The 20,027-nt window shown below is 45.3% G+C and overlaps 2 protein-coding genes across 2 annotated transcripts in view; one reads left to right on the top strand and one right to left on the bottom strand.

The window, feature by feature from the left end:
* The window catches only part of ITSN2 (intersectin 2), an 85,361-nt gene extending 83,572 nt beyond the window's left edge, over positions 1-1,789 (top strand). The window contains exon 39 of the mRNA XM_050894746.1: positions 718-1,789. Within this exon, the coding sequence (XP_050750703.1) occupies positions 718-875 (158 nt within the window). The 3' untranslated portion in view covers positions 876-1,789. The remainder of the gene's footprint in view (positions 1-717) is intronic.
* Positions 1,726-18,350, bottom strand: FAM228B (family with sequence similarity 228 member B). Its single transcript, XM_050894747.1, has 10 exons — positions 18,308-18,350; positions 16,850-16,954; positions 14,631-14,735; positions 13,635-13,754; positions 10,785-10,859; positions 9,902-10,099; positions 6,066-6,143; positions 5,134-5,221; positions 4,887-5,031; positions 1,726-3,339 (listed from the first exon to the last, which is right to left on the bottom strand). Exons 3-10 carry the CDS (start codon positions 14,721-14,723, stop codon positions 3,297-3,299), a joined length of 840 nt encoding a protein of 279 aa, XP_050750704.1. The 5' UTR covers positions 14,724-14,735; positions 16,850-16,954; positions 18,308-18,350; the 3' UTR covers positions 1,726-3,296.
* Between the last annotated feature and the right edge of the window lie 1,677 nt (positions 18,351-20,027).

Genomic DNA, 20,027 nt, shown 5'->3' with positions numbered 1-20,027 from the left:
ACAGCTGATTATTGCAGATTTGCAAGGTACTGCCTTGACCTGAGTTGCCCTATGTGTAACTATAGCTCAGTCTTTTCTCCTGTGAGGTAACGTGACTTTGCTAGGCTGCTTCTCCCAGGTGGACAGCTGAGTCCATTGTTTTTTCAGTTCCTGGTAAACCTTTTAATGCACACACACACAGATGTTATATATGAAATGGCTACAAAGAGGGTATATAATTTCTGAATAGGACTGTAAACCTACTAGTGGCAGTAATTGTTCAAGGTCATTGTTCTTGTGAAAAGAATGATATATAAGCCTAATTAAAAGTTGGCTGAGCCAAAGTAGTTGAATTTTTTTTTTAATTGTCTTTGTAGCACCACACCTGACTTGTAAACAGGTTCCATCACTTAACTCTGACCTTCCAGCTCTAAGACAAGAGAACATTTGAAATAGTGTTTCTGAAAGGGAACTGTATTTTTAAAGCCCTTAGATCAAACTGTGATAAACGCATGCTTTCCATCCTAATTCCACAGCATTTTTGTCTTCTAAAAAGACCCTTTTTTGTCACTGCTGGCTGATTTACACAGGGCTGAGGGCTAGTCAAACAGGAAGCTTGGGAGCAGTGTTCTGGAACTGAAGACGTACTGTGCAGCATTGCTGCTTAACCTGACACTTTCAGATTTTCTAAGCTTAACGTCTTTGCTTAATGAAATTTCTTATTCACTTGCCCAACAGATTTTTTGGGTCGCACTGAAGTTCCAGTAGCAAAAATCAGAACAGAACAAGAAAGCAAAGGCCCCACGACTAAACACTTACTGCTGCATGAAGTTCCAACAGGCGAAGTCTGGGTCCGTTTTGACCTGCAGCTCTTTGATCAGAAAACACTCCTCTAAGGACACTTTTTTTAATTTATGAAGGACAACTGAAGCTGACAGCCTGAACATTTTTTTGTAAAAGATTCCTTGCCCCACGCTGGTTATTAAGCAAGAGTTCCTGCTGCTTCCATATTTCCGCTTAGTTACTGGTTGCGTTTAGTTCCTTGCAGCGTTCAAAGTTGTTGTTGATCTATGCAAACACAAATGTTACTGTATATACAGTACTATAGCTCAGTGCCTTTTTATTATGTTGGAATATCTTGGTTTTGGATGCCAATGTTTCCATTTTCAGGGCCATAAAAAGTATTAAGTAGAAATGCGGCATCAAGATGTATGTATATTTTACCACTTAGTCCAACATATAGACTGAGGAATGGTTTAAGCTCAGCACTAGAATCATTCCATTTGAAATCTGAAAAGTGATATCCACTGGAATCTTCCCGTCTCAGGATGATAGTTTTAAAGATTAAATGCTGAAGAAGCCTTAGCACTGGAGAAGCCTCCGATATATTGTATATTCTTTAAGAATCAAGTGTAGTTCTTTACTTGACTTAGTTCTGCACTGAAATCAGTAACTGCTACTTGATTTTTCTTTCTGCTTCAGTTTGATTCATCATTCTCTGCTGAGACAATGTGGTTGTGAAGAATAACTAGAAAAAAAGATTTTAAATACTGTGACCCACAGTAATGTGGAAAAATACTCTTTCAGCTTTTGGTTTTTTCCTAAATGTAAGTTATTTGTGTACATTTCCTTGGTCGTGCAGACCTCCATGTGAATCTTGAAGCTTTGACATTGCCAACATGTATATAGAGAGTAAAATATAAGTTTATTAATGTAATTTGTCTACAGATGTTTATTGATGCATAGTGATTTTTAAAAAGTATATTTTATTGTACAGGGGAATGTGAAATAATGAGAAAAACTTACAGGATTAAATTCAAGTAAAGTTTATTACAAGTTTAACAGGTTTGCTCGGGGGAACTGTCACCCCAACACAAATGTGTGAGATGATACTCCTTGAAAGCAAAAACTTTCTGTTGGCAGCAAAATCAGGGATGGTTAAAAAAAAAAGTTTCTTTATAAAGGGTTTGATACATTGTAACCATGTCACTGCCTCCTTAAACTGCTTTGTTGAAAAAGCACAGCATGCAATTCTGAGCAGCGCGTGCCCTTGTTTTCCACGGGTGCTGTGATACCTCCTGATGTCTGACAGTTTCACACCCGATCGCCATCTGTGTACCTCCTGTTACAGGGCTGAGTCAACCTCTGTTACTTTTAACAGTTTTCTGTGGTTCAGTATTTCTAATCCTAAATAAAACTAAATCTTGGCAATTCTTGAGAGATTGTGTCTGTACAGCGGGAGTTTGGAGCTTCTTGAACAAGCATAGAGAAAATTCTCTTTTCAGGCTTTGATGCCAGAGCTGCTGGCTGTGCAGTCAGACCAGCAGGGAGACAGGGAGCACACTGGAGCAAGAGAGAAACGGATCCGTAGGGCACTGACAGCATTTGTTGCTCAGCACCGACTCTCTGAGAAGTGCTAGACATTTCGTACAAGAGCATTTACCATCTCCTCTCCCCTAATTATTTCCTGCCTTCTCAGGACACGCAATATGTATGTTAAAGTTTGATTTACTGTTTGCACACTGCCTCCAGGAGAAAGTCCTTTGAAACCTTGGTAGTACCCTAACATTACTTTGCAAATAATATTTTGCAAGACATTCACTGTGGGAGTTCTGATAAAGATTTGAACAAACAAAACCAAATCATTATTTCCTTATCAGTGCTTTCTAAGCCGCTCTTCTGTACACATCTGCTAACCACCCACATAGCCAGGAGCACCTCCTTCTCCTCCTCCGCATTCAAAGAGAGGGTTTGTTCTTAAATCTCAAGGTGCCCTCTTTCAGCTTCATGCAAAATTGCAACAGCGGTAGCTAAAATTTTGCAAGCTTTGCCATGCCCACTGCTAACATTCACACTTCTTGTAATATGAAATATAGTGGACTCAGAGCTGTAGCTGTTGCCAGAGCTGGGGATAACATATAGATCCTGCACTGCGTAGGAGAGGGGCCTAGCAGACTTCTTTAACTTTTCTCACCAGTTCATCTCCTTAAATACAAAGACTCTGTCACCCTATAAACCAGAAAACAGCAGCACTGTCTTTGCAGGGCTGAGCCTAAGTTAAACCTCCTAAAATAGCAGATTGTGGCCTGTAGAGCATGGACTGGAGCTGGAAATAACAGGAGCAGCATCTCAAACATTTCTTTGGCTGCTGGGTAACAGTACTTCAGAACCACGTGTTTAAGACCATGAGTTTATTGCAGTTTGCCAGAAGACCTGGCCTGTTAACACTTGCTTTGGCAGAAGATGTAACATATTCTGCAAGTGGTACCTTCTGATGGCTGTGCTGGCCGCTGCAGTCAGCTGGAGGACAGGGGACATCACGGGCTCTCGCCATCTTTGTGGTGGCTGATGACTTTCCGCCTTTAAACAGAAGAACTATTGCCAGTCCATGCAACACGAAGGCTGCTGTAGCCCAGCACAGCTTCCTGCACTAGCTCCTTCCCACACTGAGTCACTCCTGGAAATGTCTGTCTTTGTGACCAGTTTTCCTTCTAGAATGTGCCAATATCCCATAACTGCTCTAAAACATGCTGGAGTAAAGCCTTGGGCCAGTAAAAGGCATAAAACTCTAGGGCAGGGACTGGGGGGGGGCCAAGAGTGGGCCTGGTTCAGGACATCAGGCTCCCAGTTCAGCTTTGATGTTTTTGTCACTGAGGAGCAGGAGTTCCTTTAAGTGTTGCGTACTGCAATGGCAGAACCAGAGAGCTTTCAAAAGGGGTGAATCAGAGCACTGGGACTTTAAAAAAAAAAATCCTAATTAAAAAAACCAAAACACTCTTCACTGATCCCAAATGCTTCTCTATCAGGGCAGGCCAGCTGGGGCTCTCTAGTGTTCTCAGCTTAGGCAGCTGCATCGCTGCTCCAGTTCAGTTCACCATTAGTGATCCCTACTGCATTTTGAGTCCAACCAGCCTGTACGCCAAAAAAATACCCTGTTACAAAGCTTAGCTATAGGATGCAACTTTCTGGAGTGGTGTGTAGCTCCCTCAGCACAGGCTGCTCCTTTACAGGACGAGCCTTGTGGCTTGAGCCAGGACACACACTGTATGTCAACAGTCAAAGGGCACTGGTTGAGCAAACATGAGACAAGGCCAAGAGAGCTGGGGCAGTTTAGCCTGGAGAAGAGAAGGCTCAGGGGGAACCTCATCAGTGTGTACAAATACCTGAAGGGAGGGTACAAAGAGGATGGAGCCAGGCTCTTTCCAGTGTGCCCAGTGACAGGACCAGAGGTAACAGGCACAAACTGAAACACAGGAGGTGCCATCTGAACATCAGGAAACACTTTTCTGCTGTGAAGGTGACAGAGCACTGGCACCGGCTACACAGAGAGGTTGTGGAGTCTCCGTCCTTGGAGATATTCAAAAGCCATCTGGACATGGCAACTGGCTCTAGGTGGCACTGCTTCAGCAGGGGGGGTTGGACAAGATGAATTCCAGAGGTCCCTTCCAACTTCAACCAGTCTGCGATATAAGTATGACCTCATTCTGCTCCCAAAATCTAGAAACTAATAGCAAAAAAAAAAAACCCAAAACCCAAAGCAAATATGAACATTAAATCCTTTCAGATCTTCCAGTAAAGCACCCAGGAGATATACTCCATGGCTTGACCTGTAGGACTGTCTGCCAGGCTGCATGCAGAAAATGCAGGGAACTCCCCACCAAAAGCCACTTTATTTCAAGGCTCAGCTTGACCATCAATGCTCCACTTTAATACATCCTGCTGTCCACTCCACACCTGAAGGCTTTCCCTTCACCAACACTCCTTTCTCAGGAGAAATACACAATAAAGCAGAATTCACTATGAAGTTTAAGTTTTAGCAAATACTCTGCTATGCAGCCAAGGAGGAGAGGCCTCATCGACTGTAGCTGTTGTGCTGCCTCCCAATAAAACAACCCATTAGCTCTTACCTCTTCATTTGGTGGACCTCACTAGCAATGTAGGCATGTGGTATCTTCAGCCACTCAACTGCATCCATACATTGCCGGCTCAAAGGAAGCAGTGGCAGTTCTGCTTTACTGAGTTTGTTCAGCTCTCTGGTAGAGCATGGTCTTCCTGGCAGGAAAGTAATAAGTGCTTCATGTGAGCATCTACTGTCACAAGCAAGGAATGCCCCCAATATAAACACTTCCAAGGGATACCAGTTGTTTAAAATACCTGTCTCACACTGCTTGATAATGCCTGTCTCAATAAACTTCCTTTGAATGTCTTTTAACAGAGGATCCTGTAAAGTTGGTATTGAAACCTGTGACAGAGACAGTTATTTCATGCTTACACACCAACACAAGCACTTCGTCAGAGAGCCTCAAAAGACCAAAAAGTCAGAGGTGAATGTCAAGGTACGTTGGTTAGCAGGGAAGGAGCATCAACCTCATTTTTTATGAATAAAAACGAGGCATGGACCTGAGTGGTCTGAGAAACGCTGAGCATCTCAGCTCCTCAGGCAGGCCATAATGCATTCAACAACTCTGCCGCAAAGTTAGACCAGAGACATGAGATCTGATCTCCTGGAGGCAGTTGATCTTGATGAACCCTGCATGGCACATATTGCAATGAAGTATCAGCTCAGTCCCCACAGCTGCTGAGGGCTCACAGCATCCAGAAGGGATTTAGAGAATTGCACTTCATGGATTTGTGTCCAAGTCCTACCTAACTCTTCTATTAGGTACCCAAGTCTTTCATGCGTTTGAGTGAGCTTCTGTAAAGGTCATCTGAACTGTCAGATTATTTCCTTCTACAGAACACACACCCAGCTTGCCTGGGAACTCACCAACCCTCATTAAACAGGACACTTCCCACACTGCCACAATGAATTTGAGATGAGGAAAACAAACGTCCCCCCCTGCCATGGCCTACTGTGCCTCCAAATCTGGACTTAGGATGGATCCAAACCATGTTCCAAACACTCTTGGGCTTAAATGCAGTAGGAGCTGGGACCCATATTTGTTCAGTTAATAAAACTAGAATGTGTTGCTCTACACCAGTTCCATAGCAGCACGTCAGTAACACCCTCTGCCTCCTCTCTAACCATTAACTTCCTGCTGGTCAAAGGGTGCCTGTAAACTTCACAGCATAAATAGCCATCACACCTTCCAGCAGTCTGTACATGTCTTCAGGAAGAACGGATCGTACTCCGACGGGTCATAAGTTTCCAAAGCCACATAGCCCTGCGAGAGAAGCAGGTAGCGGGTCATGTCTCAGAAGCTATTGGTGATAAAACAGTGAGAGAGCAGCCAGCCTAGGTATTACACAGCCACGCATGGCATGAACACAGCACCAGAGGTGGTGGAGAAAAGGACTCCTGAATTTTCACACACTGTACCTCAGAAGGAAGGTGACTGAAGTGTAACAGGAAAATTCCTCCATCCATTTTAATTTATCATAGGCATAAATACATAATAAATGATTTCATGAAGCATCCAGAAATAATTCCAGGCTAAAATGCTAATCACAACTAGGGCAGCAAAGAAAATGGAAATTTCGTTCAAGGGAAAAATGTTTTGACTGAGAAGGAAACAGATATTAGAAAGAAAAGAAAAAAAGAAAGAAGCGACTGAGCCCCCACCAGGCATAGCCCTAAGCAAGTTACTAGTCTGCAAGACGTGAGCTCAAAGTCTAGGTCACGAGCATGCTTTTCTATCTATATGTAGGAGTGAAGACCTGAACCATACCTACTGGTCCAGACCACAGCTCCACCTCATCAAGAACTCTGCCTGCAACAAACTTCACATTCTGCAGTTCAAGTTCCCTGTGACCAGAGTTAGCTGGGGAACAGCAAGCACCACCACTTGGCGTTCACTATTGATGCCAAGACCAAAGAACACCAGATCAAGCAGGCTATCCAGAAGCTGAACAGACTGAGGTTGACACACTGATCAAGCCTGATGCTGAGAAAGGTGAATTACAACCGTTTGTCTCCAAATTATAATGCACTGTTTACAGCCAAGAAGCCAGGACTTACCTAAATTGCATCCAGTAAGAGCTGTACAGATGACAAAACAAAACATGTAAGTAAAAAAAAAAAACAAAAACCCAGACACCACAAGTGATGCCCTAAGAATAGTAAGAACAGGGCAAGCACATAAAATACTTCTCCCTACTACTCTCAGTCATTCTTCTAAAACCTTGCAAATGAAGTTTTCCAGCTTTCTTGTGCAGACGATTCTCCAGGGGTCCCAGGAAGAAAAGGGAGCATTCAGGCCATGGCCCTCTAGCTCTCAGCCCTGCACAGTTCTTTTTGGCAATCTGTGGATGTGATTTCAAGTTGAGAGTTGGAAAAAAACATACTTTAATGTGAACAGTTCAGGAGTGCTGCAAGACGAGTCCAAACCCAAAAAAGTGGGATCTGCAGTAGGTTTAAGAGGTCACTGGGTTGAAGGTGCTCACACGGGCGAGTGAGCCAGGCCCCAAGGGCCTGTGCTGTTCCCAGGCACTCAGCAGGCACCTGGGCAGCTCCACAGGGCTTGAGCTACTGCTGAGTGTGAACACTGCTGCCTCTGCAGGGGCCTCTGCTCCCCAGGATCTGGCAATTCCCCAGGGAGCAAGCAGCAGCCACACTTACCGTCTCCTGTTTCTGTCCCTGGAAAGCTTTAAGCCCTAGCAGGCCTCAATTCCCAGAGTTTTAGTGCGACCCCTTGGTTTATTATTACATATCACCCCACTACAATATGTGCTGAGACCTCAGTCGATGCGCTAGGTGCTGTGCAGCACACTCGTGTTTGATCCCCTCATGCAGTCGATGTATTATCACTCACACATCCCTTGGCAGAAAGCAGAGCAACAGCCTGCTCTTAAAAACGAGTCGGAAGGGTCTCTTACTCTGCAGCATTTCAGCACACAACGCCTACAATATCCTCGACTACCAGAAGCTGAGTAGTGGCTAACACAGCAGCAACCCAAGCTGGGGAAACTTCCCCCTCCTTGCAGGTTGCAGCATGGCACTTCTGCCGATGCTAGAAGAAACGTAGAGCTGCTGCCATCTTCATGCTATGACCAACCATCTCACTACACATCTGCAGTCCATGTCCCTGGGACTGGGGGTAAGGAGGAGGTGAGAATAGGGGTGAAAAGGAGGCAGATTTAAGGCAAAAAAAACAGGTACGAGCAGGTCACTGGAACAACAGAGAGTTAAGGAAGGGAGGTAAAGGAGGAAGGCTCAGATGGTGTGAAAAAGGAGGCAGAACAGTGAGCTGACAGAAAGACTGAGATGGAGGAACCTGGAAGGATAGAGGAGAGAGAGAGAGTGTTAGAGGGAGGAAGAGAATGGAGGAAAGGGGGAGAAGGCAGCTTTGGAAAGCAAAGGACAATGGAGAACTTGGAGGAATCATCAGAAGCAACAAGGAGAGGGAGAGACAGCACTGGGGAGTCTGACAGAAGGAAGAGGGGCAAAACAGTGAGAGACTTGGGGATGGAGTAAAAGGGTTGACTGGAGAGAGAAAGAGAGCAAGAGGAGAGACTGGAGGAAAAGAATAGATATGGAAAGGGGGAATGGACTGGTGACAGAGACACAGGAAGATGACGAGATCTGGGGAACAGGACAAGGAGAAGCCTAACAGCAGGGAAGAGAGTAAGAGAAAGTGGACCAAAAGAAGGGGGGGAGCGGGGGAATGCACAGCCAGAAGTCACTATATTAACCAATCCACAGAAGTGTCTTAAGTTCTGCCAAATTTATCATATGCTGCCACGATTAATGCAAACTTATGCAAATTAGTTGTCCTGTTACTCTGAAGGGCTTCAGCCTGCTTTTCAGACATGCTGATAAAGCCGACACCACCGTGAAAGGAGAAAAGGTGGAGGCTGATCACTGGTGCTGTGCTTGTTCAGGGAGAAGGACACATCGCAGTACGCCAGCCATTGCTTTTGGAGGACACCCAGCAGAGTCCTGACCTGACACAGAAGCTTGCAAGATGGACTGATGCAGACCCAGATATGTACAGTACACCCAACATATCCTAAATCCCGGGACTTTAGCAGTAGGACTGGTTCAGCTCGTTGTCATTACGTGCAGTTTAAATGCATGGGTCTTTCACATCAGACCTTTGAAAAAGAGATCATTTGCTCTCATTAGAACAACACAGCTCCCATGACATCTTCATTTCTGGATGGGAAGCTTGTTTACAGTCTCATAACTCCACTGTGCAGTGGTTTCCACTGACAACAAAAGCCTGCTCTACATAAAATACTCTTCTGTTTGTGGCAGATGATGTAACTGCTCTTATTGCTCTATATATCCACTCCTGAGATGCAGAAAGTTGAGTCATGGGATCTGATACTCAACAGTGGTGTGAAATTCAGAGCAAAATCAAGAAAACCAACAAGTATTTCCTACAGTGACTGCAATTTTTATGCGTACTGAAACACACAGAACTACAGAATCCATGAGTTGGGTCTATTCACCTGCATGCAGACTTAAGAAAATTGTTGGTGTCTCCCTGTTCCCACCTTTTTTTCTTTTATAAAGCTTGATCAGTAGCATCCAAGGCCACGAACATGTTTCACTCGTGCTCTGCCAACATATTGCAGTACTGCTCTAGCTGAACTCCTGAGACATGAGAGTGCGGTCCCCTCCCTGGTCACAGACTCAGCCTTTGGTTTCAGCTGACAGAGCTCAAGGTTTTCCCTCTAAATGGTCCTGCTCACAGAGGGAAACCCACCACAATATGGTGTCTCATCATATTCAGACCCCAGCACGTGCTCACTGCACCAAACAATGCTATTGTTTGTATCTGATGGTGAACTTAAACAAACAGCTGTAATGACGTATGTCACCATTACAGAAGTCCTTGGGAAGAATAAGTTACAGGTATGGTATATCTGAACTCCAGGCTACTCAACTGAACAGCAAATAACAGCTAAAACCCTGATCTTGTCCACAACCGTCTGTATGCAATCCTCTCCATGACAGAAATTTACTTCTCATTGATACCTTCTTTTTACAGTAGTTTAAATAGAGAGAGAGTTGTTGTTCTTTCCTTTTCCGTATTTCTTCGCTTGACTGGCTGTCCATTTTGTCCTCAATTTTCTGCAGCAGTGGCTCTGAAACATCCTCAAGCCATTTCTTGTACAGGATCTCCTTCTTTCTCAGATTTAAGAAATCATTGTGCCTCAAATATCTGTCCACCTCCTAAGTAAGAAATGGAAAATAAAAACCATACAACCTATCGGCCAACGACGTTAAAGATTCCACGGGTGAAACTACGCAGCTTGGCTGACCTGATCTGACTGGTCACTGCTGCAAGGGCCCTGTTTTTCAGCCCTTCTTTCTGCTCCTCCCTCTCTCCACTTCCCACCACTTGTTTCCAAGCTATCCCTTGCACGAGCTCTGGCATTCAGACTCTAATGTTTTAAGCTGTAGTGCAAGACGGGCAGAAAATCATTCACTTTCTCCCACCAGGTTAGTGAGCTGAAATCACTTCAGAGCGGGGGTCTGATAAGCACCAGACTGTGCAAGACAGGCAGCAGGAGAAGGAACTCTTCCCTGCAGCAGTGGCAATCTGCTAGATCAGATCAGCCCTCCTGCCCTTTATTCACAGGCCCACCGTCACCATCTAATCACACCCACAGATCAAAAGTTAGGTGCAAACAGGCAGGTAAGTCACCAAAGACAGGTGATTCCTAAGCTCATATTTAGGGTTACCACTTCAGTCCTATCCTGAGGAGACTGAGAAGGCCAGAAACTTGTACTTCTAAATTTAGTTTTTCAAGAATATAGACAATTGACATTTTCTCATGAATCACTAATGGAGAAAAAAAACCATTGACATGCAGGAAAGCACACAGCAAATGAGAGAAGAGATACCACTTCTTACCCTCACAAAATAATTTTCTCTGTCCAAGATGCACTGAACAGAAGCAATTATGTCTCGACTTTCATCAGGTGCTGCCTAACAAAACATCAAAAAAAACACATGAAGAGCAGGACTTACAGTAGGAGTTAGAATTACTTTTGAATTCAAAATAATTACTTGTGTTGTGATTAAAGGCACATTATACCATAACCCAGCTGGCAGAATAACACAGGCAGGCAAAACCTTGTGCGACTTGCTCTGAACAGTTAGGTTAAATGTAGCAACAGAAGAGTGTTGGAAGAACTGGAATGTACATGTTCAGCAGGACCAGACCATACACCTCCTTGGCCGCTCCTCACCGCAACCGCACCACCACTTGCTCCTTGCCACTGTTGCTCACATGTGCCCAGTGAAGGTAACAAGAGGCATCTCTCCATACCTTCATTTTCAATACAGATACAGCCACACTATACAAATAGCAATCAAACAAATTAAAACCATGATGAGGTATTATGTCAAGGAATTCATAAAAGTATGAAAGGAAAAATAGAGGAGAAGTGAAGCGTAAGAGGAAAGATAATGAGAAAAACCCCTCCAAAGCAGGCAACTGCCTTGCTGCTGCCTCTGCTCATGAATTTGTCTGCATTTTAAATCTCAGTTACTGTTGTGACATCAGCCAAGTTCTCCTCTAGCATCATCCTCATCTTACTCTTACTGAAGATCAGAATAGGGAGAAACTGTTCCCTGCATCATGAATATCAGGACACTAAAACATGATTTAAGAACAGCCCTTGCAATGCACTGCCGTTGTCAATTTGATTTTTAAACAGGTAATTCTTTCTACCATCTGGCTTATTAACTGCAACTCCTGCACTCCAGCCAAGGAGTACAAGCAATACAGACCAAATTCGTCTATCATTTGGGGATGGAGTCCCTCCAGGCAAGATTAGAGCACACACGCAATGGGGGTATCTCCCCTATGATCAGGCAGCACCAACTCTGTGGGTTAACAAGAGGGATCTTGCCTTCATGAGTCAATCAGCAGCTTTTATAAGCAACAAGTTCACAAAGAATTTTAATTCCATGGCAAAATTTACCTTGAAGAATCCGCTATTAAAAAAATTACCAGCTTTTCAGCATTACGCCAAAAATTCAGGAGGTAAGCTGCAATGCAGGAAACTAAAACACAACCTGTTTTAGACAGACCATCTCAGTTAAGCTAAAACAAATTTACAATCTGTTCTGCTTTCTGGGACTAACCCTCAGTTCAGACACTGATAGGAACTTGCTTCACTTGCACCAGTTTAGCCTAAGAGAACAGGCATGCAACTGAGTTCCTACAGCTTAACAAATGACCACGTTAGCTGCTTTGCTGCGTATGGCACGCTCACAGCCTGTCCCAACTGAGAAATAAGGCTTAGCTAGTGCGTTGTATGATTGCCATCACTTTCAAGTTTGCATTTCACGAGAGTTGCGCAGATGCTAATACCAGCTTAGGTATCACTAAAAGTTTAAATCAGTTTCAGTACATCCATACTAAATATTTCTACCAAGACAAGTTAATCCTCAAGTGACCTAGTTTTACTTAGACCTAAGCCAGAGGCAGGGCTGAAACATTCACGTTTCATCTGTTTGACCTGCTGCCTACCTCCCATGGTTTCCATAGATGAATTCAAAGTCATCCCTGCTGTGACCTTCTTGTGCCATTTAAAAACTGAGCTACAGCCATCACATTTTTGCACAAGCCTACCGTGCCAGTGGCAGCGCAAGGCTCAAAGAATGCACATGATGCACAGAATGGAAAATCAGCCTGCTACTCCCTGTGCTTAATATTAATTTTTAATCCCAATAAACAGTGTAGTTTCCAGTCATGTCTGCCTTGACCCCATTGACAAGCTCCACACTCCAACAGGCTTCTTATCCTGAGATGAGCAGGACAAGGGAGGAGACAAGCAGTATAAAAAAACCCAAACCAAAAACAAATGAGAAAGGGGAAATCTAAATTTCTGGCATGTGTTAAGACCCTTTCATCCTACTATTTGAAAGAACCAGCATGTTGCATTACACCTGACAGATCCACTTCACATAACCACAGAACCTTTCTAGAACTAGTGCCTTAACAGCACCAGGAAGACATGGCCATCTCTCCAGCTGAGAACCACTAGCAGAATGTACTCAGAACACACACTGGTGAACAGGTGAAAAGTCTTCCTTCAGGATGATACACGTCTAAAGAATCCTTACAGAACCAAAGGAGTTAGATCTCTTCTCCCTGGAGAAGAGCAGGCTCAGGGGGAACCTCATCACAGTATGTCAATACTGAAAGGATGGCTACAAAGAGGATGGAGGCTCTCTCTTCACAAGGAGCCACATGGAGAAGACAAGGGGCAACGGGTACAAGTTGCATTGGGAGAGGTTTCATCTCAATAAACGAAAGACATTTTTTACAGTGAGATCAATTATTCACTGGAACAACCTCCCCAGGGATGCGGTGGAGTCCCCATCACCGGAGGTTTTCAAGATGCGACTGGACAAGGTGCTAGATAATCTCATCTAGTGTCCCTTTCCCATGAAAGGTTGGACCAGATGATCTTTCAAGGTCCCTTCCAGCCTGGGCTGTTCTATGAGTCCATGATTCTAACTAGTCACAAGCTTGTTTAAGGTTTTATGGGAAACTTTTCCACACGCCAAAAATAAAGCTGCCTCAAAAGGATGCAAGGGCTCAATAAAACCCATTGGATTGCTATTTGAAGAGTTCTTTGTTCCCCTTCCCAATGACAAACATATCTCAGATTTTACAGGACTTTGCAAATAACCATTTTTCATTCCTCCTTTCATATCTTCCATTCCATTTCATTCCTCCACTCATACCTTCACATGACACAAGTCCTTCTGTGTTAGCCAATCTTTGGTATTATTTTTCTTCCCAAAATGTCTACTGCAGTCAGAAGTATTTGCTGCGCCACTCTTTGCTGGTGCTGAGGAGAACCTCTGGATAAATGTAAAAAAAGGAAAAGGTCTGCATAAAAAGCCAACCTGCGTTACAAAGATCTCATCTAGGTTCCACCATCAAGCTACAAACTGGGATAGAATGGTAAGAAGTTCACCTAACATCTTCACACCGTGCTGCCTTGCAAACCTCGTTATTTCTGTGCAGGAAGTACAACAAAGCATCCTTGTAGCAGTTCTCACAAATACTTCAGGATAGGAGATGGAGAACATTTCACACAGATGAAACAGAAACAATGAAGACTGGGATATCCCAATTTAAAGCCATGATTTTAATGATTTGGGCACTCTTCTTCGAAGGAAAAAAAAAAAATATATATATAGGTCCAGTTCTGCCCACTCACAGTTTAAACACCTATTGTAATATCAGACCACCGCTTACTGAGTCAGCAGCCTACTCACGCATATGTAAGACAGGCTGCGATATAATTTCCGAATGTACTAACACTGCTGACCAGCATTAACTTTTGGGATTCCTCTGGAAGATTCACGCAATACTTGAACACTAGATGGACTCAACCTACAACAAGCTGACAGGAAGGACAGAGAACATACATCTTTGTGTAATACGCATTTTTGAGCATGCCTAGGAGGGACAGACTAAAGCACAAAGTTCCTTCTAAGGAGGACTCACAAATTACTTCAGGCACATGCTGGGAATGGCAGTCCTGGAGCACAGACAGACCGACCAGATCACTGTCCAGAACTTCAGTGGTATTAGGTGGCCAGTTCCAAGACAGGAGCTCAATTACACCCAAATATCCTGGGATCCCAGTTACAGATACTGGTTTCATGTGTCCTGAACTTTGGTTCTTCACAGTAGAATCTACAGCTGAAGGAATGTTGGGAGTCACTCACCTGCCAAGGCCTTTGCTGATCGTGTTCTCTCACAGGTCTCGGACACGTAAATCTTGGTAGCCAGGGAGTCTCCGAGCTATTCACACTACACATTGTTGGACTAATCTGGGAGAAACATTAAAACATTCAAAAACATATAAAACTATTGTATAAACAGCCAAAACCTAGTTTTCTTACAATTCCCACCAAACAATGAAACAAATCTCTAAAGGAATTCTAACTGCTGATACAGCAGCATTTTCCTATCACAGTAAGTTAAACAGAGAGATGAAGTATCAGGTTTATAGTCAGATACTCCCTCTGACAGTAACTGTCTGTCCTGATGTCCATGAGCAATGGATAGTACATTTTGTTTCAAAGAACAAAGTGATTCACAAATTATTCCAGAATGCTTGTCAGCTTTAAAAACATTTCAGAGTTATCAAATTCCACCTCCTGACTTTTACTTCTTTCCTTTGTGCCTTTTTCAATTACATAAAAGTCACTTTCCAATAACTGCTACATTCCACCATAGGGATGGTTGCATTTTAGTGGTTTTTAAAGTTAATTCTACCAGACGAAGCTTACGCTGAAGCACTAACTCTGAGCTCCAGCCAGGAAATTCTATCTCCTCTATTGTACGTGCCACCAGTATATTTGGATTGATTTATAACAGAGACAGTAGAACCACAGAGGCAAAATGCCCTTTACAGGAACCTCCATTTAAACCTCCATTTGTTTCAGATTCACTGGAGACACACTGTTTCCAGGAAACGATATATTCACAAAATTACTTAGGTAAAGAGTGGACCAAAAGAAAAGCTTACTTCTGCAGAGATACTGACCTCCACACTCTTCAGCCAGATCTTTCAACTACAAAAAAAAAAAAAATCTGTTCTTCACTTATTTTTGGCAACATCTAGTTAAAAGAATCTACAAAGACTCCCCGAATCAGGTATTCGTACAAGATAACATTTTTTTGTACAAGACAACTTGTACAAGTTTACTCTGTCCAACCCAGCACTTCAGTGATACTGTCTGACTCTCATCTGACCTCTCTAGACTGCAGATTCAAATCTCTTACTATAGGTTCAAGGTAAAGTCTTTAACCTACAACTTTATTTGTTTCATTTCACATTCCCTGCTTTTATGCACTGATAGACACATCTGCCTGGATACTCCTGCCCCCTCACAGAAATGCCTTCCTGTCTTTTCTGACTGAAAGAGTCAGAAATCACAGGCAAGCATAGGTTGGAAGGGACCTCTGGAAGTCATCCTGTCCCACTGCCTGCTTGAAGAACAGCCAACCTCATAGACAAGATTACTCAGGGCCTCACCCAGTCAAGTTTTGAAAATTTCCTTCCTCAAATTTGCAAACTCATGTCCTTCACTCCAACTGCTTCTATAAAAGAAAAATCCTCACTTGTGCCATGTAATCCAGGACAAACCAAAGCAAGGAAAAAAGCCGATGTAATGCACATGGTATCAACGACTTCCCTTCCCTCCTGCATAACTTTGTGAGATTTCTGTTCTTTCATCAGACACAAGGAAAACGAAAAGATTTGCAGTGGAATAGGTCACAACATCCCAATCCTCTACTGTATTTTTTTCAGCCCCTGTAAAGACAGCTTCCAAAACCAGAAATACATATTAGCCTTAGCATTGTGGCAGGCTAGCGGGTACTTCCTCTAACATGATTTCCTGCCTTCTCTGTACAGAGGAGACAAAAAACGCAGAGTAAAATAGGGGCTTACAATTAGGACACTACTACATGATTTGGAAAGCAGGTGCCCTGCCTCTCTCCATCTGGAAACAAAGACTTTTTTTTGTCTACATGTGCACCATGGCTTCTGCAGAGCGTTGTGCCTGCCATGGAGGCTGGTGTTCCCTGTGAGAAATCCCCTGCTCTGAAAACGATCCCCCCTTTTTCCAGACTGCCCAAGTCTACTAAGGTCCAGGGAACGCTGTAAAGCATATCCAACCTCATGGTCTCTGAGGAGCAGGGGAAGGATTCTCACAGTTTATTCTTCATCCTGCAATGACTGACAAAAGGAGGCTGTACACTAAATTACCTACATGGATGAGTAACAGCAAGCACACCCTGATTAGCACTGAACTGATTTCTGATACAAAATAAACAGGCAAACAATGACGACTGAAGAACATTTGGATACTTGAGGTGCTACAAACTCGGTATTAGACAAGTCAACACTTTCCTACAAGCAATATAGCCTACCTACCTGCAAAGGTGTCACGGGCTCCTGCTTCAGGCCGTCTTTCGCAGATTTCCTTCCACTCAAAGCAGTTTTGTTCTGAGATAGGGATGCTGTAAATCCCTGGACAAGCTTAAGGTGAGGAAAATACATATTTTTATAGTTTCTAAGTTTACAAAACAAACAAACAAAACCCCCCACTAGCCTCCTTTACATCTGTTTTCAGTAACTAGTATTAAGACTCCATCCATCTTACAAAGAAAGACTGAGCACAAAGCAAAGGAGATGTTTGCTCTCATCACAGAGGACTGGGACCCCAGGAGAGACAAAACAGAGCAAATAGAAAATCTGCCTGCTGTAGCAATCTGCCTTAAAGAAATCACAGGTGGTAAAGTCTCTAGCTGCAGATTTTTTTCCCCAGTCTTACTAACTAAAGCTGCCACTGAATCTTAATCCTTTCTTTTTCCATTTTGTTTGGACTCTTGCTATGAGAGGCCAACTTTCCATGGTTGGCAAAGGCAGGGCCCACTTATATGAGATATCAGCTGTTTTGCCAGTGTTAAAACTAAATGTTTACTCACGTGTGAGACAGAAACACAGTAAAGGATTTCCAAAGTCTGAACAGATAAAACAAGATTTGAAGTTAATCTAACAGTTGTGTCTGCAAATGCTAAACCCCGTGAGCAGGCTGGCTGTTCTGCATTAGGACATTTGTTCTATTGTGATCAAACCTAAGAATAACACTGCGTAAAATTTCTTGCTAGATATAGCTGCACCCTACTTTGCTGTCAGCGGTATAGCTTTGTATCAGTAATTTTTTTCAAGACAGGTTTCTCTTGCTTCATGAGTCCTGTTAAGTAAAGCTGAACTTTCTCCCCCAAACACCCATCTACTAGAATTCACACAGTCTCTGCCCAAACACAAGTCTTTGCAGCAGCTTTGAGAAGGCAGATTTTAATCATTTCTGTGACAAAAAGTAAGTATCCTCACACACCCCTCAGTCCTCTCAAAAACCCCTGACAAAAAGCCTTTGTCCAGGCCACGACTGTACGCTCACATGTCACCGCCTCCTCAGTACACATGAATGTCACCCTTTGCAAACATAGCTGTCTGCCTTTACTGGTGGCTTGGTCCCCCCTGATTCTCTCAGGTGCCAGGACAGAGCATGAGGAGAGAACCAGCCTCTAGGGCAAACAGGGCAGCTCTATGAACAGAACCTTGTAGTTTGTGAATGCTAAGCTAACAGATAACGTGCACACCAGAGGGCCCACAGGCACGGGCCCGGCCCCTCCACCTCGGAGGCAGCGATGGGGGCAACACCGTGAGAGGGAAAGGCTAGGCCCCCTCAGCGCCGCAGGGGCCCAGCCTGCCCCGCACCCTGCCCAGCCCTGAGGCGAGCCCCACAGGTCCAAGGGGAGGCGAGGGCAGACAGCAGAGCCCCGCGCTGCCCCCGCCCGGCACACCCCCGTACCGGGGTCCCCTCACCGGCTCCAGCGAGGCCCCGAGAGGCCCTAGGGCAGGCAGGAAGCGCCTGCGGTGGGAGCCGCCACCGCGCCGCACGGGAAAGCCCAACCCCGGAGAAGATGGCGGCGCCCCCTCTCCAGGTGCCTCACCCCCACACTTACACCGCACTTCCGTGTCCTTCCGCCGGAGAAAATAGTCCCTCCCCCATCACTCCCAGCCTCTCGGGAAGAGGACGGGCAGCCCGTGGGGACAGCGATCCGGCTCCCGGGCTGCAGGGCCAGCACCCACTGACGGCCGTCCCGGGCAGAGGCGGCGCGAGGCGGGGCGGAGGCACGGCCGAATCCCTCCGCGCCCGGCCGCCCAGCGTCCCTCGCTGCCATGGCAACCCGAACCTGGGCGCCCTCCCCCTGGCTTCGTGGTCGTGGGTAGGCCTTCCCACCAATCAGAAAGGGAGCGCCTGGGTGAGTGAGCCAATCAGGAGCCAGGACAGCCGGCCTCCGGGGCAGGTGAGAGGCGGTGCCGCCGCCAACGCCGAGCCCGAAAGGTAGGGCAACGCCGAGCCGAGCCGAGCCGAGCCGAGCCGAGCCGAGCCGAGCACCTTCCGCCATTCTTGAGTGAGAGGCCGGGAGACTACAACTCCCAGCATCTCCGCGTGCATGTCTCCCGGAGCGAGGCATGCCGGGAGTAGTAGTTCGGGAGCGCCGCAAGGGGAGGGCGGCATGGGGGCGGCGCGCAGGCGCAGTCGGGCTCCCTGGGGTGCGGGTTGCCTTGGAGACGCTTCAGCGGGGCGCCGGGGCCGGTGAGCAGAAGCGGCTCTGGGCGCCCGCGGAGCGGGCCGAGGGTTGCTCGTACGGGCAACGGGGCTCCCTCGGCCGCGATGTGCGGCCCGGGAAGCGCCTGGCTGGGGGTAGAAAGCGGAGGGCAGGCCGGCTGCGCTGCCCTGGCCCAGGCCCAGGCCCCGGCCCAGGGCCGGCCGCCTCCTGTCAGCCCGAAGGGGAACCCTGTCAGCAACGGCCGCGGGGCCCAGCCCCGCCGTGCCAAGCCCTGCGGCCTTCTGCCGGGCTTCTTGTGGTGCTTGGCATCTGGGCACGAACTCCTAACCGGAATGCCTCTCATTCCTTCTTGGTTTAAAATTCAAATACATCCTCGTTGCTCAGGAATTAATAATAACTGCTCTAGCCTGATGTCTTTATGACAGGCCACTCACTATGCTGCCTGATAAGCCTGATAGCTTTAATTGCAATATTAATGTCATTTCCAATACCCCCATGTAAAATAAACCCTTCTAGGTTACGTAGCAATAAAGCCACAAGGTTTACCCAGAGTTAGTTTACTAAATTCTGTTACAAGATCTCATACATTATCATGTAATACTGACTTCATGAAACTCAAATTGAAACTTAAATCTGTTTCTGAATTGGCTGTACTCTAGTGATAAGAAAATACTACTTTTCTACTAATTAATTATGATTTGAGCACAATGGCACGAACAGAACTGTCAGTCTGAAATTTCTGCCAGCACCTAGTAACTGGCCAGGACTGAGGTAAACAAGATGCCTATTGGCAATTCTCTGAAGATTTAATCATCTAACGTTTCTTGTTGCTGCTGCTGCAGACAGAGAGAGATACCATCACATGAGAGAAATATAAGGTTTATTCCCAAGCAGCACCCTAGTAGTGTTGCACTGGCCCGGAGGTCTAACAATAACGATGTTAGTGCTGACCATTTAAAAAGAAAATA

The sequence above is a fragment of the Gymnogyps californianus genome, chromosome 3 (genome assembly GCF_018139145.2).
Source record: "Gymnogyps californianus isolate 813 chromosome 3, ASM1813914v2, whole genome shotgun sequence".
Classification (NCBI taxonomy): domain Eukaryota; kingdom Metazoa; phylum Chordata; class Aves; order Accipitriformes; family Cathartidae; genus Gymnogyps; species Gymnogyps californianus.
Note: the sequence above shows the minus strand (reverse complement) of the source record. Positions and strands in the feature narration are given on the sequence as shown.